This window comes from Aedes albopictus, chromosome 2 (genome assembly GCF_035046485.1).
Source record: "Aedes albopictus strain Foshan chromosome 2, AalbF5, whole genome shotgun sequence".
Classification (NCBI taxonomy): domain Eukaryota; kingdom Metazoa; phylum Arthropoda; class Insecta; order Diptera; family Culicidae; genus Aedes; species Aedes albopictus.
This window is the reverse complement of record NC_085137.1, coordinates 104835129-104849557: the sequence shown is the minus strand read 5'-3', so window position 1 is coordinate 104849557 and position 14429 is coordinate 104835129. Positions and strand designations below refer to the sequence as shown.

The following is a 14429-nucleotide window of genomic DNA, read 5'->3' as shown; positions in this document are numbered from 1 at the left end:
CACACTTCAATTGGCCTAACCACCGGGAACCGTATTAATCAATATTTCTTCAATAACACAGATGCATCACTGACGATGTCATACTTGGATCTTCTACCTGATATGGCTCTAGCAGATCGCGATGCACTTAATCTTTATATTATGTTCTGTGTAATCGGAAGACGGTCAAACGGGTGCTCAATACCCTCGATGCCGCGAGATAACTCCGTTGGTGAAAATAAGGTTCTTGGGAAATATTTCCGTAGCAAATAAAATGATAGATGAATGATAAAGAACAATGATGGCGTCGTGGCAGTGGATAGTAGCCCAAGCAGCAGTCGCTGCGTCGGACGCAATGTTTTTCACTCTCAGGTGAAACCGAATGGCTTTGTTATGGCTTTTATGACAACAAAATGGGTTTAAAGCACATTTTATCACGGCACTCTTAAACCAATGTTTGCATATTCATTCAAATGGTTATCTGGAGGAACAGGAGGCTGCAATAAACCTATATTAAATGCCACATAATGTCTGACTTTATAATTTGACTAGAGACGGCTTTTAAAACACTTACAAGTATAGTTTCAAATCAAGATTATTTGGCATATATTAATGCTACCTGTAAGCAAAATAGCATGCCGATTGTAACAATAAAACCATTATAAGATATCAAAAGCTAATTGGTTGCCAGATTGTTACTTGGGAATATCATTGCTAACGTACATTAGGTTACCTAAAAAAACCACGATTTGATTTATCTTATGCATGGGTACAGATCACTTTTACATTTGACCACTTCCAGTAGGACACTCAGAACTAGTTTCGGGACACTACCGGTTGTCTTAAATATGGTCTGAGGCTATGTTCTTACGAATCGATCATCGTATTATCAAAAACCTGAATTAATCCACCTATGGTGAACAGAACCCTTCTTACACTTAAGGTACCCCGGGGCAAGTGAGAATCTGGGGCAAGTGAGAACTACTGCTATAATTTTTTTCATTTTTTAGTTTAAAGGCAAACATTCTTCATCAGAAGGCCGGCTCCAGAGGCACGTTGTCCTCCATTTGGGACATTTGTGCCATTGATCTCATTTTCTTCAGCCTAAGTCGAAATTTACACAAAAGTGAAGTAAAAATCGACGTCTTAAGTAAACAATCGTTGAATTGCACTTAAATACTTTGATGATGAAGCTATTGTTTAAAATGATTTAGTCTTAGGTAGAACATATTTTTTCGAAATCAACCATTTTTCATATTTTCGTTCAAGCAAATTCTATTATTTTTTTCGTTTTTCGCTGCATAATGAATTTTTCTGATTATTAAGGACCCGGTCAAAAAGTATGGAAAAATTGGATAACGACTTCTTCAAAGTTCACGATTTAAACATATTTATTCAATGATCGTAAAATTATGTAAGGGAAAACATAACATCTGTAAATTTTGAAAAATCTTTTTGCGAGATTCATGAACTACGTAATATCAAAAGCAAGTTTGGGAATCTTTCGGCATTCATCCTTAGGGCGCTTTTTTGTATAAATGAAATCAATTTGTTTTGCACGAGCTGCTAGAGTTAAATCAATTTTTTCCCAGTGATTCGTTATTATATGTGTTACGTAATTTATGCACGATACTGCAAAACTTTTTCAACATAAATCGCTAAACATAGTTATTCGCATAAGATATCTATAATTTATGCTACCTCACATATATGCAGCAACTATATGAAGCCGTTTATATAGAAATTCCGAATAGGTCCCACTTGCCCCGTGATACGGTGTAAATGAAGCTCCATTTTTCATAATATACATAATATACAGAATTTAAAAATTTTGAAACAGTTTTAATGCCCGTTAATAAGAAGAAATATACCAACAATGTCTTAAAGAACCATTGGAATTATAAAATTATTTATGTTTAGAATTTTTGGCTTGACAAAATCAAACTAGCATTTTTTTAGGTCCCACTTGCCCCGGGGTACCTTATTAAAATTATTGATGTATTATTCTCATGCATGATTGTGATTTTTGGTCATTCTAGAAAATATTGTAGTTGATTGCTTTCCATAATAGAATCATCGACCATGGGCTTAACTACTCAATATCTGTAAGATTTGTGTTCAAAAACAAATTATACAATCTGAACAAAACTAAAATAGAGTTAGTTTATCGAATTAAAGTTTACCCTGGTAATTTGACAGCAATCATTGTCGAATTATCGTGGTTTTATGGTACGACACGCATGGGTTTGGTCCAATTTCACATTTACCACTTTCGGTTCACATTTTACCACTTACCGATTGTCACTGTTGTGGTCTTAGACTAGTTTGATGCAAATTATTAATCAGTTTTCCTAAAAAGTCGCAAATTGATGTAATGCTTCATTTGTGCATTTCGCCAGTTCCGGCGAGGCACTCCAATCTGGTTCCGGAACACTACAGGCCTGAGACTATTTTCTTGCTGACCGTTCTTCACGTTATCAAAGAAGCCGTTATTTAATGTGCTGCGTGTATGAGTTTGGTTATTTTCTACATTTGACCGCTTCCGTCGGGGCACCTGGAACCGGTTTCGGCACACTATTGGTTTTCCAAAGTATGGTCTATGATTTTTTTTTCTTGTTAACCGTTCATCAGCTTACCTAAAAAGTCATTTAATGTGTCGAATTTATGGGTTTGGTTCTCCTTTACATTTGACCAGTTCCGATGGGGCAACCGTAATCGTTTGCTGAACACTACCGGTTGTCCCATGGCCGGAAACTTTTTTTTTTGCCAAATCAAGATGTCTAAAAACCCGCGATTTGATGTGTTGCTTGCATGGGTTTGGTTCCCTTTTATATTTGGCCTTTTCCGGCTGGGCACCCGGAACCGGTTCCAGATCACAACCGATTCAGATATGTTCTGAAAATATTTTCCTGCTAACTGTTCATCAGGATATCAAAAAACCAACTATTTGATGTGTTGCGCTACGGCGGAACATCTGGAACCGGTTCCGATGTGGTCTGAGAATGCTTTCCTACTTACTGTTCATCAGGATATCGAAAAAGCTGCGGCTTGATATGTCGCATGCATGGTTCAATGCATTAGTTCAATTTTATATTTGGCCACTTCTGACGGGACATAGATATAGTCTGAGAATATTATCCTGCTTATTGTTTATCAGGATATCAAAAAAGCCATTATTTGATATGTCGCATGCATGGGTTTGGTTAACTTTTATACTTGGCCACTTCCGGCGGGACATTTGCAACCGGTTCCGGAACACTACCGGTTGAGATACGGTCTGAGAATGTTTTCCTGCTTACTGTTCATCACATTATCGAAAAAGCCGCGGTTTGATATGTCGCATGCATGGGTTTAGTTCACTTTTATGTTTGGTCACTTCCGGTGGGACACCCGGAACCGGTTCCGGGACACTACCGGTTCAGATATGGTCTGAGACTATTTTTCTGCTTACCATTCATCAAGTTATCGAAAATGCCGTAGTTTGATGAGTCGCATGGATGGGTTTGTAGCGTTTTCATATCTGCCCCCTTCCTGGGGTACCGGTCCGGAACACCTAAATGGCCATAACTCCGGAACGGCTGGACCGATCTGAACCATTTTCAATAGGAAACAATGGGACCAGATTTCGCGTCGAATGAACCGTCGGTCATTAAAATCGGTTGAGGTTTACTGCCAAAAAGTGATGTGAGTTTTTTTGTACACATACACACACACATACACACACACATACACACACACATACATACACACAGACATCACCTCAATTCGTCGAGCTGAGTCGATTGGTATATAAGACTTGACCCCTCCGGAGGCTCTATCAAATTTTCGTTTTTGGAGTGAACATATAGCCTTTCGGTACACCTTGGTGCACGAGAAAGGCAAAAATTGAAAGTGTGGAGAGGTTGAAACGGTCACCATTTCAAGGGCCCTCTTACTACATCAACCCAATTATGTCCGAATAACATCATAATAATGGCCTGTTTATAAACTACGTAGACTCTTAACGTGGGGTCTGGCCAAAATCTACGCTCCATACAAATTTCGAATATTTTGAACACGCAAAAAAATAAATTGTAAACACAATTAAATTCTAGTTCAAATCAACCGATCAGTTTACTATAGCGACAAACTGATTTCTAGTTTAAAATGAACTGTTCTATTGTTTAATAATACAAATATTTTCATTTGTTGAAATTTTTGACAGTTTGTTAAAACAAACAGAGTTGGTATTTTCAACATGAAATAATGGATTGATTCAAACGAATGCTCTTTTGTCACTAACAAACCCGGAATGTGATTGTGTTGGTGACGGCAGCAACTGCGGCAGCTCGACAATCTATTTTTAGACCGTTGGTAATCGGATGGGGAGGAGAACGACTAAAAAAAGACAAAAAAAAGGCGAACCGATCAACTTTTTGTGGATGCTGTCGTGAGTACCTGCGCGTTATCCATCACGGCCAAAGCTGCACTTGGAAGTTGACGTGATGGATTTGCTACACCTTCTTCGTTGTGGCGATGTTGGGGTAAGCATTTTATAGATATGTGAGTGCTTTCGGACCATGTTTATGGTTTTTATTTTGTTGAAACAAATGAAATTTTTGACATTATACGAAATGATGGTAATCGGTTGTTTTTATCGATAAACTCTAAATGAAAACAATTAAATATAACTTTGGAATAAGTAAATTCTCAATTTAAAAAGCAACCATGCGTTTTATTGTTTTAAACAAGCGCCATTTTTCTGCGTGTATGATCAAAAGTCTACGAAGGGGAGGGGGTCTGAGATGGCCAAAAATAAGTCTACGTAGTTTATGGGCAGCGCCTAACATGTAATGCTCTGCTCCAACATAAATGACACATAAAAAGTGGGATGTGGGCTTCGTGGCCGTGCGGTTAGCGGCGCCAGTCTTCTAAACGTTTCGTAAGCCTCGGAGTACGGGTTCGATCCCAGCTCCAGTCGGGGAAAACTTTTCGTCAAACGGAAAATTCTCCATTGGGCCACTGGGTGTTATGTGTATTCCCGAGCAAATTGAAAACAAATTATGTTGTTGTGATATTGCAAATTATGATAACTCAGGTTGTTGTCGTTTTGGTCGTTTTAACGGTTAAAACATCAAAAATGAGAGCAGAAAAATGTTCCCGTAACAGCAAGTTGAAAACAAATCCTGCTATCAGTGATAGCAAATTGATAACTGTTTTTGCTATCAGTAAGAAAAAATGGAATCGTTAAATAGGTATAGGGGTTTTTCGATTGATATGGAATTCTAAATGCCATAAGATAATTACACTAATAGTATATTCTTAGAGTTATTATACAAGGTTGGCTAAGAAGTTTTGAAATACCTTAACAATTATTTTTTATAATAGTTTGGAGTGACAGCAAAACGAAATCTAAATTTGTAATCAAATTTAGTCAAGACAATCTGATATCAAAATGTGATATCAATTTGCTGCTGAATACAAATCGAGTTTTCGATTTGCTATCATTTTGTTGTTAGCCTCTGCTTGGGTTGTCCGTTGTCTCGTGTTAGTGTAATGTTCAGTCTGTGCAACCTCTGGCTGAAGACGGTGTAGTGTCTTTTTTTACAGTTATTCTTGTCTATATAAAATCAAACAGGAAAAATCCCCTACAATGAAGCTGCATTGTGTGCTTGGAAAGATGCGGCAAAGCTGCATAGATGTTTGAGTATCAGAAGGCTGGCTCCAGAGGCACGCTATCTTCCATTTGGGACATTTGTGCAATTCACGATGTTTGAGTAACTAAGGCACCGAAGTTTCCGATACCGGACGCGCCGTAACTGAGATCACTCAGTTCTGGTAAACCACATATCTAAGCATTTTCCCGGTATAAAGTATGCAGTGGTGGCGACTCAATAAGGAGTGTCCAACATAGTCCTCAAAAGTTCACCTCAGACTTCCATGGGTCAATCGATGACAAAGATCGCCAGCTAAACTTCTTCTTTTTCTTTATGGCTCGACGTTTGCATTGGCACTTGACCTGCCTCTTTTCAACTTAGTGATCTTAGAATACTTCCACAGTTATCAATTGAAGGGTTTTCTTTGCCTGCCATTGCATGAATTTGTGCATTGTGTGCAAGTATAATGATACACTATGCCCAAGGAATCGAGAAAATTTTCCCGACCGAAACGGGAATCGAACCCGCCGTGTCAGGAACCAGGTCCATAGCTTTAACCGCTAAGCTAACTGGAGACCCATCGCCAGCTAAACGTTGCGTGCTTAGCTGGTAGTCCAACCTGGGCACTATTGCCCTTTTGGCAGACCTCTTCGACTGACTGATATATACTATCATCGCCACTGTTCCTCATCGTAATAGACAAGATTCTAGTAGCTACGCTTGATCGTGTACCAGTGAAGTAGAGCAAGACGACTGTGTGTTTGAAACATGAATAGGGTATCGCGCCACTTGGGCGGTGGCTTCTATATTCGTCTGTTTTCCACTATAACTCAGTCAATTTTGAACCAATTGACTTGAAATGTTTTACACGGGTTGATACTATACCTATCTCACCACATTCCAAAAATTGTGTCAATTAGTTCAGATTTGACTGAGTTATAGTGGAAAACAGACGAATATAGAAGCCACCGCCCAAGTGGCGCGATTCCCTACTTACCTGTAGTTGGGGTCAATGCTGACTGATATGTACATATTACTTTCCGATTGCTCCACGAGAATGTCGTCAATGTCAAGTAGTTGATAGATTTTCCCATCATATTCACCCTGTAAAGTATATTGAATGAGAAACGATACTGATTAAGTTTTTTTTTCAACTTGGCTGTTAGGAGTTTGCAGTCAGAATCTCTATACAGAGTTGCGATGGGATCTCGATCGGGCTGCATTGTACAAAGGAGGAAGTGAAAAGTGTCGCGTGCAAAGGAAATCTTGGTCGCGTTGCATTGTTCGAAGGAAAAAGTTAGAAGTGAAACGCAGGTGCACATTGTCTTTCCTCGTGAAGTGATGAAAATGGATGCCAACAGTGTTGCAGAAAATTAAAGGAGTCAATGAGTGGTTGCGGTCATCCAACAACATGAAACTGGGAGAGAACATTCCGATTTTTTTTTCTTTACATCCTAGAAGGAGTTTGGGTAATTTCGCCAATGCATTTTCATGAGGACTCCTGGAGTCTGGTAATATTTGCAAATTTATCTTGTTGAGCTGGTGCTGACCTAAAATTGAAGCGATAAAATTGTTAGAAGCCATTAAAATAACTCACAACAATCATTGAGCAAATTAAAAAAAAAATGGTTGAATTACCTCAACGGGTAACACATGGGACTACTCTTAGTTAAATACATAATTCAAAAATAGATCTAAGCTTGAAAGTTTATTCTCCAATACAGTGACAAGCGCGCGACTATTTTCGTGAGTCGATTGCGGAATCAGATAACTATTGTGGGAAAGTCGGTTTTCACGGTTAAGTAAACGATCAATGCGGTGACGCGTTTAATATAGAACGATCGTTGACGTATGTGCATTACCCTTACTATCGCGACCAAATAAATCATAATCGGGATGAAGACCATGTTGTGTATTTTCATATAACTAGTGGATTATATCACCTACCAAAGGTGGCTTCAAGATCCACATCTTACCCTACCCTACTAACAAATACTCCTTCCTGAGACAACTGTGGGGATGCTGTGGATTCCACGGTTTCTAGTAACAATGGTTGTCGAACTAACATCCCCTTCCTTTCCAGATGACCGTAAGGGCGTGGCCGGTGCCGTTATTGGCTTTAAAATATTGAACTCTCGAGTTGTGCACATTGAGAGTGTGTAGCTAGTCCCAAGCACCATTCATTGGTTCTCTGTGCAACTTCGATTGTTCTGGACAATCACGGAGTAGCAACTACGATGTGTAAGGTTATCTTTGGTTTGCTTTGTTTTGCTTAGAAGTTTTGCATATCTCTAAACCCGTATGGTTGCCTTATTCACATTTTTCAAAAATCACCGTAAAATTTATATATTGGTTTGTATGAAGCATTAGCCTTTTATATTAAATTGCAATTTCATACATATTATATTTTCCATAATCAAACTATTCAACAAGAAAGTTTTAGACGAATTCAGAACACCCTTGAATTACTTCCCTAGAATAGAGATGTCAAAAAAATATATGTTTAAATTTATTTCAGGCGATGAATGGAAATGCTGCTCATATCGAAAAGAAAAGTTTCAGTATACGAGTGTCGAAAATGTATATACGAAAGAAAAATTAGAATAAGTAAAAGACACTCGTGTTAAATACTGTTACGTTTAATTTGTCTTGACTTGACTTGTCGTTCTTGACTGTCAATAATAAGACACTGAAGACGCAGTTGAGGCCAATATACGTATCTGTGATAGGCAGCCAACAATAGTGGAAATTAAACGGAACAGTATTTAACTTGGTTTTCTTTTACTGACTGGTTATTTCACTAATAGGATGCTTTGTAAACATTACACAGTTATGGGTACTCCCCATAACCTGTCTTTATCAGTGTTGGTAAAAACTCAAATTCTCAAATCTCATGCTTGAGTTGTTTCACGAGTGATTCTTGTCTCGCCAAACTCACCGCCGAAAAAATCATGCATGAGTTGACTCGCGATTTCACTTATTGCGTTATTTCATGGTGTTCTTATTATTTACACCAAAGTTTTTAGGATTATATGATAGAACAAAAGCAAACCTATCGTACAACAACATTGGATGTCGTTCAAATTGATTTGGAATCGTTTTACAAGCGAACGAGATCTCGGCGCTTGACTCGTGAGAGCGAGATTTTGCATGAAAATCTCGCGCGTGAGAAAATGATTCAGAATTGCGCGCGAGTTTGCTCACGCAAGAGTGGTTCATGAGTGTGCTTTGAGTGTGGTTTTACCAACGCTGGTCTTCATGTCCTGTTTTGTTATTAATAAATTATGAAGGCATAGCTTTTCCATAACAAATTTTGTTGGACAATCTCATTTTGTTATAATTAAGCTATTGATATAAATTCACTGTATTACATTTCAATAACATGTTTTGCTGAAGTAAACGTTTTGTTACTGTTATACTATTGATCAACTTACCAATAATAGGTATCAGGTATCAGTAGGTCGGCTCTAGAGGCACGTTCTCCTCCATTTGGGAAATTTGTTCCATCGCCATGAACACGAGCCTATTCATCATTTACCTGAAGAAGAAGGGAAGGAAAAAGGATAGGACAGAGGAGAGGACAGGTAAGGGAATAGGATCGCACACGCAATAACGTACCACAATGGGTTCACATAGCGTCCTGAAAAGGACACTGTAATAACGCATAAGCGTACCACAATGGGTTCAAACAGCGCCCTAAGTAGGGCACTGTGATAACGCATAAAGCGTACAGAAAGCCTATAGCTCTTTACCACAGCAGGTCAAGAAGAGCAGAACGTCCTGAAGATTTAGGTTTCTGAAGTCAGTTTCACTTAATAAGTGTTTTCCGAGTACTCGGAAACGCAGTTGCGCAAGAACTGGACAGTTACATATTAAGTGATACGAAGTTCCATAATCGGATTCACAGCTATCACAAATCAATCAGCTTGCTGAATATTCGTCATGTGATAGCTGAGTCGGCAGTGGCCAGTCAATGCTTTGACCAGCATGCTGCAATTCTGCTTTGACAGATTTGTTAGATACTTTGCAACCCCTAGAGATGGCTCAGTACAATACAATTTTGTTTGACGACATGACTCCTAACCATTCCAGTATTGTTTGTGCTGAGTGGCAGCCCAGGTGTCAATCTGAAGCTTTACCCAACACTTGGTTACCAATGAAGTCATGTGATGCTCCAGTGCGAGCTAACTCATCAGCCAATTCATTTCCAGCGATGGAAGAATGGCCAGGTACCCATACAAAGTGAACAGCGTTTGCTGAATTCAGCTCCTCGATTCGAGTTCGACAAGCGATAACTATCTTCGACCTGGAGTTGGCCGAAGCAAGTGCTTTAATAGCAGCCTGGCTATCTAAACAGAAGTATATTATTTTGCCCATTACGTGCTGCTGAAGTGCTGATTGCACTCCGCACATAAGAGCAAAGATTTCGGCCTGAAAAACGGTGCAGTGTCTACCAAGTGAGTACGACTGATACAGCCTTAGCTCACGAGAATAACCACCAGCACCTGCTCGACCTTCGAGAAGGGAGCCATCAGTGTAACATACGATGCCGTCTGAAATACTTCTCTCCAGATAATCAGATGTCCACTCTTCCCGGGAAGGGAAATTCGTGGAAAATGTCCTATATGGAAAATTACAAGCAATTGGTCGGCGTTAAGTCAGAGAGAACCATGTGTCTTTTACTTAATTTCTAGAAAAACGACTTTAAAGTTTGCAACTCTATAAGTTTTGAGTTTTTCAACAAATGTTCTTGAATTTTTGTCATAAATCTTAATAACTATTCATCACAACATCGCTCTGTATTGATCGCTAAAAAAACGTAAAATAAAGCTTGAAACCGAGAAATTTCTAAGTAATTTATTGTACTTAGTCCACTCTGACTGAACGGTTTTTTTAAAATCTTCAACCAACTACAGTTTACACTTAAGTTTTTACATACTTGATGAAAAAATAATAAACAAGTAGGACAACATTTAATAGGAGTAGTGTATAATGTGAGCAGGAAGTTTGAAATTTGTTATTTCTGTTATTACACTGTTGATTACCATTTTCAATTTTTATGTTCAGTCAGAGTGGACCAAGTATAACAGTTCAATATCACATGATGGGTAGTCAATTCATGAGCTATTTAAGAATTCTTAACTTGAACATTTAATAGCTAACAACTTCTGAATGTATTCTCATAGTTCGGTACGTTTTTGAAAAATTGTAGTTACACAGTTCATAATAATTTATCCAGAGGACTGGCATATTTCAAAAATTCGTTCAGACAGAGTGAACCAAGTACACAATTCTTAAATAATCGGTAAAATCAATTTCTTCATGAAACGGGTATTGGTACATTTCAATATGATGCCCAACAGCTACTCAACAAACATTTTGATTTGGAAAAGATTACGAAGAATAAGGTAATTTCAACTATTTTTCATAAAGACACATGGTCCACTCTGTCTGCACGCGAAATGCCACAATATGCTTCAACACGATGACCTGTAAAATACGATATTGACCATAATAAAATGGAATTTTACGTGCTTTCTTGATCAATAATCATCAGAAAATACGTTAGGGAGTCATACGATTTGGAAACGTATCACATTTTGATGATAAACTATTTTATTTATTGGGTTTTAACCAATATATATTTTTTCAACTCTCTTGACATCAAGCATATGGTCCACTCTGACTGCACACTATTATCGATTTTTGCAGTTCAATCAAAAGAAAATTGAGCTATAACTCTTGTTGATTGTAACATTAAGAAAATTGGGTGAATGTTCCATGTAGCTTAAGTAATTCTTAATCGAATGCCCTAAAAATCTAATTTTCGTCAATTTTGTTACTTGGTCCTCTCTGACTTAACGCCGACCAATTGTAAGATCACTTGGAGCAAGGACAACTTTGTCCCAATTCACCAAAAGTGGAAACAACGAGGTGTGTGTTGAACTGCGGTTCACAGGAGTTTCCTCTAGTAGACCGAGTGCCCATAGGCGGTAAGTGCAAGAAAGTGCTTCTTGTTTGAGATGAATGTGTAGTGGAGCAACGTCAAAGAGAACTTCGAGCGCTGCCGTAGGAGTTGAAGAGAACGCTCCAGACATCGCCATTAAGCACATCCTTTGGAGATGGTCTAACTTTGATTGGACCGTTCTCACTTCGCCCTTTTGTCACCACACAAGACATCCATAGGCCAATATTGGACGAACAACAATTGTGTAAATCCATTTGATATACTTGGGTTTTAACCCCCAAGTTGTACCAAAGGTTCGCCGGCATTGCCCGAAGGCCATACAAGCTTTCTTGATTCTGAACTCAACATGAGATGTCCAGGAAAGCTTGGAATCAAGAATGGCTCCAACGTACTTTACCTGTTCAGTCACATTGATTTCAGGTCGAACACCATTACGATTTCGCTTTTCCGTGAAAACAACAATAGATGTTTTACTCGGTTTTACCGAAAGGCCATATTAGCGACACCAACCCTCAACCAATAATAGCACAACAGTAACAAGTTTTCATCATATCAAAGCAACAATTCGACAATTATGACCTGTCCCTTTTTTGTTGTGTTCCATTTTTGTATTCAATTAGGAAGGAAATTTCAGAAGAAATCCTCTGAAGTATTCCTTAAATAATATTCAGAAAAACACTTGGAAGTTCTGGGAGAACCCTTCGATAAATCCCTGGAAAAGTATTTTAAAGAAATCCTGGCACAATCTTCTTGGAAATTCTAAAATTTCTAAGCAATTATTAGAATTCTTGGTAGAATCTTTTGAAAAACTCCTGGGGAATTCTTGTTTTTAAAAACTTCTGGTAAAATTCTCAAAAAAAAATGTCAGCGATATATTAAGATGAACTTCGGGATAAATCACAGGAAATTCTGAAGAAATCCATTAAAGGATTCTATGCAGAATCCTGGAGGAATTTCTAGAGAAGTGTTTGAAAATCCGTGAGCGATTCAGAGGAAGAACTCTCGGAGAAATTTCTGAAAGATTTTTCGTAGTTATGGAAAAGTTAATGACGAAATCTATCGACGAATTTCTGGAAGAATGATAGGACAAATTTCTGAAAAAATCCTGAGAGAAGTCTCTTGATAAGGAAGGAATTTCTGACGAAATCCTTGGAGAAAGCGATGGAGGAATTTAAGGATAAACTTTGCAGTAATTTCTAGTTGAATTCCTGTAGGAATCATCAGAGGAAGTTCAGAAGAATACTGGAAAAACTTGTAATAAGAAGGCACGAAATGTTGCTAATTGACAAATTGAAAGATGAAATTTGTGAAAAAAAAACGCGTTCTGGTGGGATTCGAACCCATGACTCCTTATTCGCTAGACCGGCGTTTTAACCAACTAAGCCACTGAACAGGTCATTACCATTGTTCTGCGGAATAGAAAGCCAAACTGACTCCGAAGCCGCACCGTGAACACTCCTATTTCACAAACTCATCTCTCTTTCGGCTTAGATGTCAATCCACAACACACTTGCCGCTTATGACAGACAAGTTTTTAACGTAACATGTAATGTTAATAACTTAAAAATAATCCATTCAAATATTCTGCAATTTTGCCCAAATAACACAGCTCCTTATGCTGTTGTTATTTCCTTCTGCTCGAGTCACAATTAATTGTTTGCCACTCTCAACTTTTATTTCAAATGCGTTTTAATTGCAAGTTTATATTACGCATGATCATTTCCTTTCATTGATAGGTTGAATTATACTGCTAAAACAATTCAGTTCTCAAGGATCTGTAAATCATGACTGCTGTGAATACGTATAGAAAGAAACACCAAAATAATTTAGATTATCGAACTACAAACTTAAATAAATAAGCAATCGGTGGAGTTTAAGACGTGTTTGCGCTTCTTTTCACAATTTGGGATGCTAAATTCAGTTAGAATAGTTCTGTATGCAATGAGTTGATGATTTTTACAGCACGAGTTGTTTATTATTATTATTATTTAGTTAACATCAAATTCATGATAATACTGAATCAACAATTTGCCGCCATAATACTCGATTTGCAGCTGCAGCTCTCCAACGTCTCCAAGTGCTTGCAGGTTCTCCTCGAGCATAGTCCATGTCTCGTGTCCCCAGAGAACCACCACCGGTCTTATTAACGTCTTGTACATGGTACATTTGGTGTGGGGGTGAATCTTTTTTGACCGCAGTTTCTTCTGGAGCCCATAGTAGGCACGACTTCCACTGATGATGCGCCTTCGTATTTCACGGCTCACGTTATTGTCAGCCATTAGCAAGGAACCGAGGTAGACGAATTCTTCTACCACCTCGAAAGTATCCCCGTCTAACGTAACATTGCTGCCAAGGCTTGTCCTGTCTCGCTCAGTTCCACCTACCAGCATGTACTTTGTCTTCGCCGCATTCACCACCAGTCCAACCTTTGCTGCTTCATGTTTCAGGCGGGTGTACTGTTCTGCCAGCGTTCCAAATGTTCTAGCAATAATATCCATGTCATCCGCAAAACAGACAAATTGGCTGGATTTCGTGAAGATCGTGCCCCGGCTTTTGAATCCGGCTCGTCGCATAACACCTTCCAGGGCGATGTTGAATAGTAGGCAGGAAAGTCCATCACCTAGTCGTAGTCCCCGTCGAGATTCAAATGAACTGGATAGTTCACCCGAAATCCTTACGCTGTTCTGCACACCGTCCATCGTTGCTCTTATCAGTCTAGTCAGCTTCCCGAGAAAGCTGTACTCGTCCATAATTTTCCATAGCTCTGTGCGGTCGATACTGTCGTATGCCGCTTTGAAGTTGATGAACAGGTGATGCGTTGGGACCTGGTTTTCACGGCATTTCTG

The 14429-nt window shown here is 38.7% G+C and overlaps 2 protein-coding genes across 3 annotated transcripts in view; both read right to left on the bottom strand.

Annotated features, from left to right (window-relative positions):
* Positions 1–14429, bottom strand: part of LOC134287690 (uncharacterized) — a 303954-nt gene that overhangs the window by 104982 nt on the left and 184543 nt on the right. The gene's annotated exons all lie outside the window — the stretch shown is intronic.
* Positions 1–14429, bottom strand: part of LOC109420540 (thioester-containing protein 1 allele S1) — a 55549-nt gene that overhangs the window by 20685 nt on the left and 20435 nt on the right. For both annotated transcript variants that reach the window (XM_062850185.1, XM_062850186.1), the window contains one exon: positions 6613–6719. In XM_062850185.1, coding sequence (XP_062706169.1) covers positions 6613–6719 — 107 coding nt within the window. The remainder of the gene's footprint in view (positions 1–6612; positions 6720–14429) is intronic.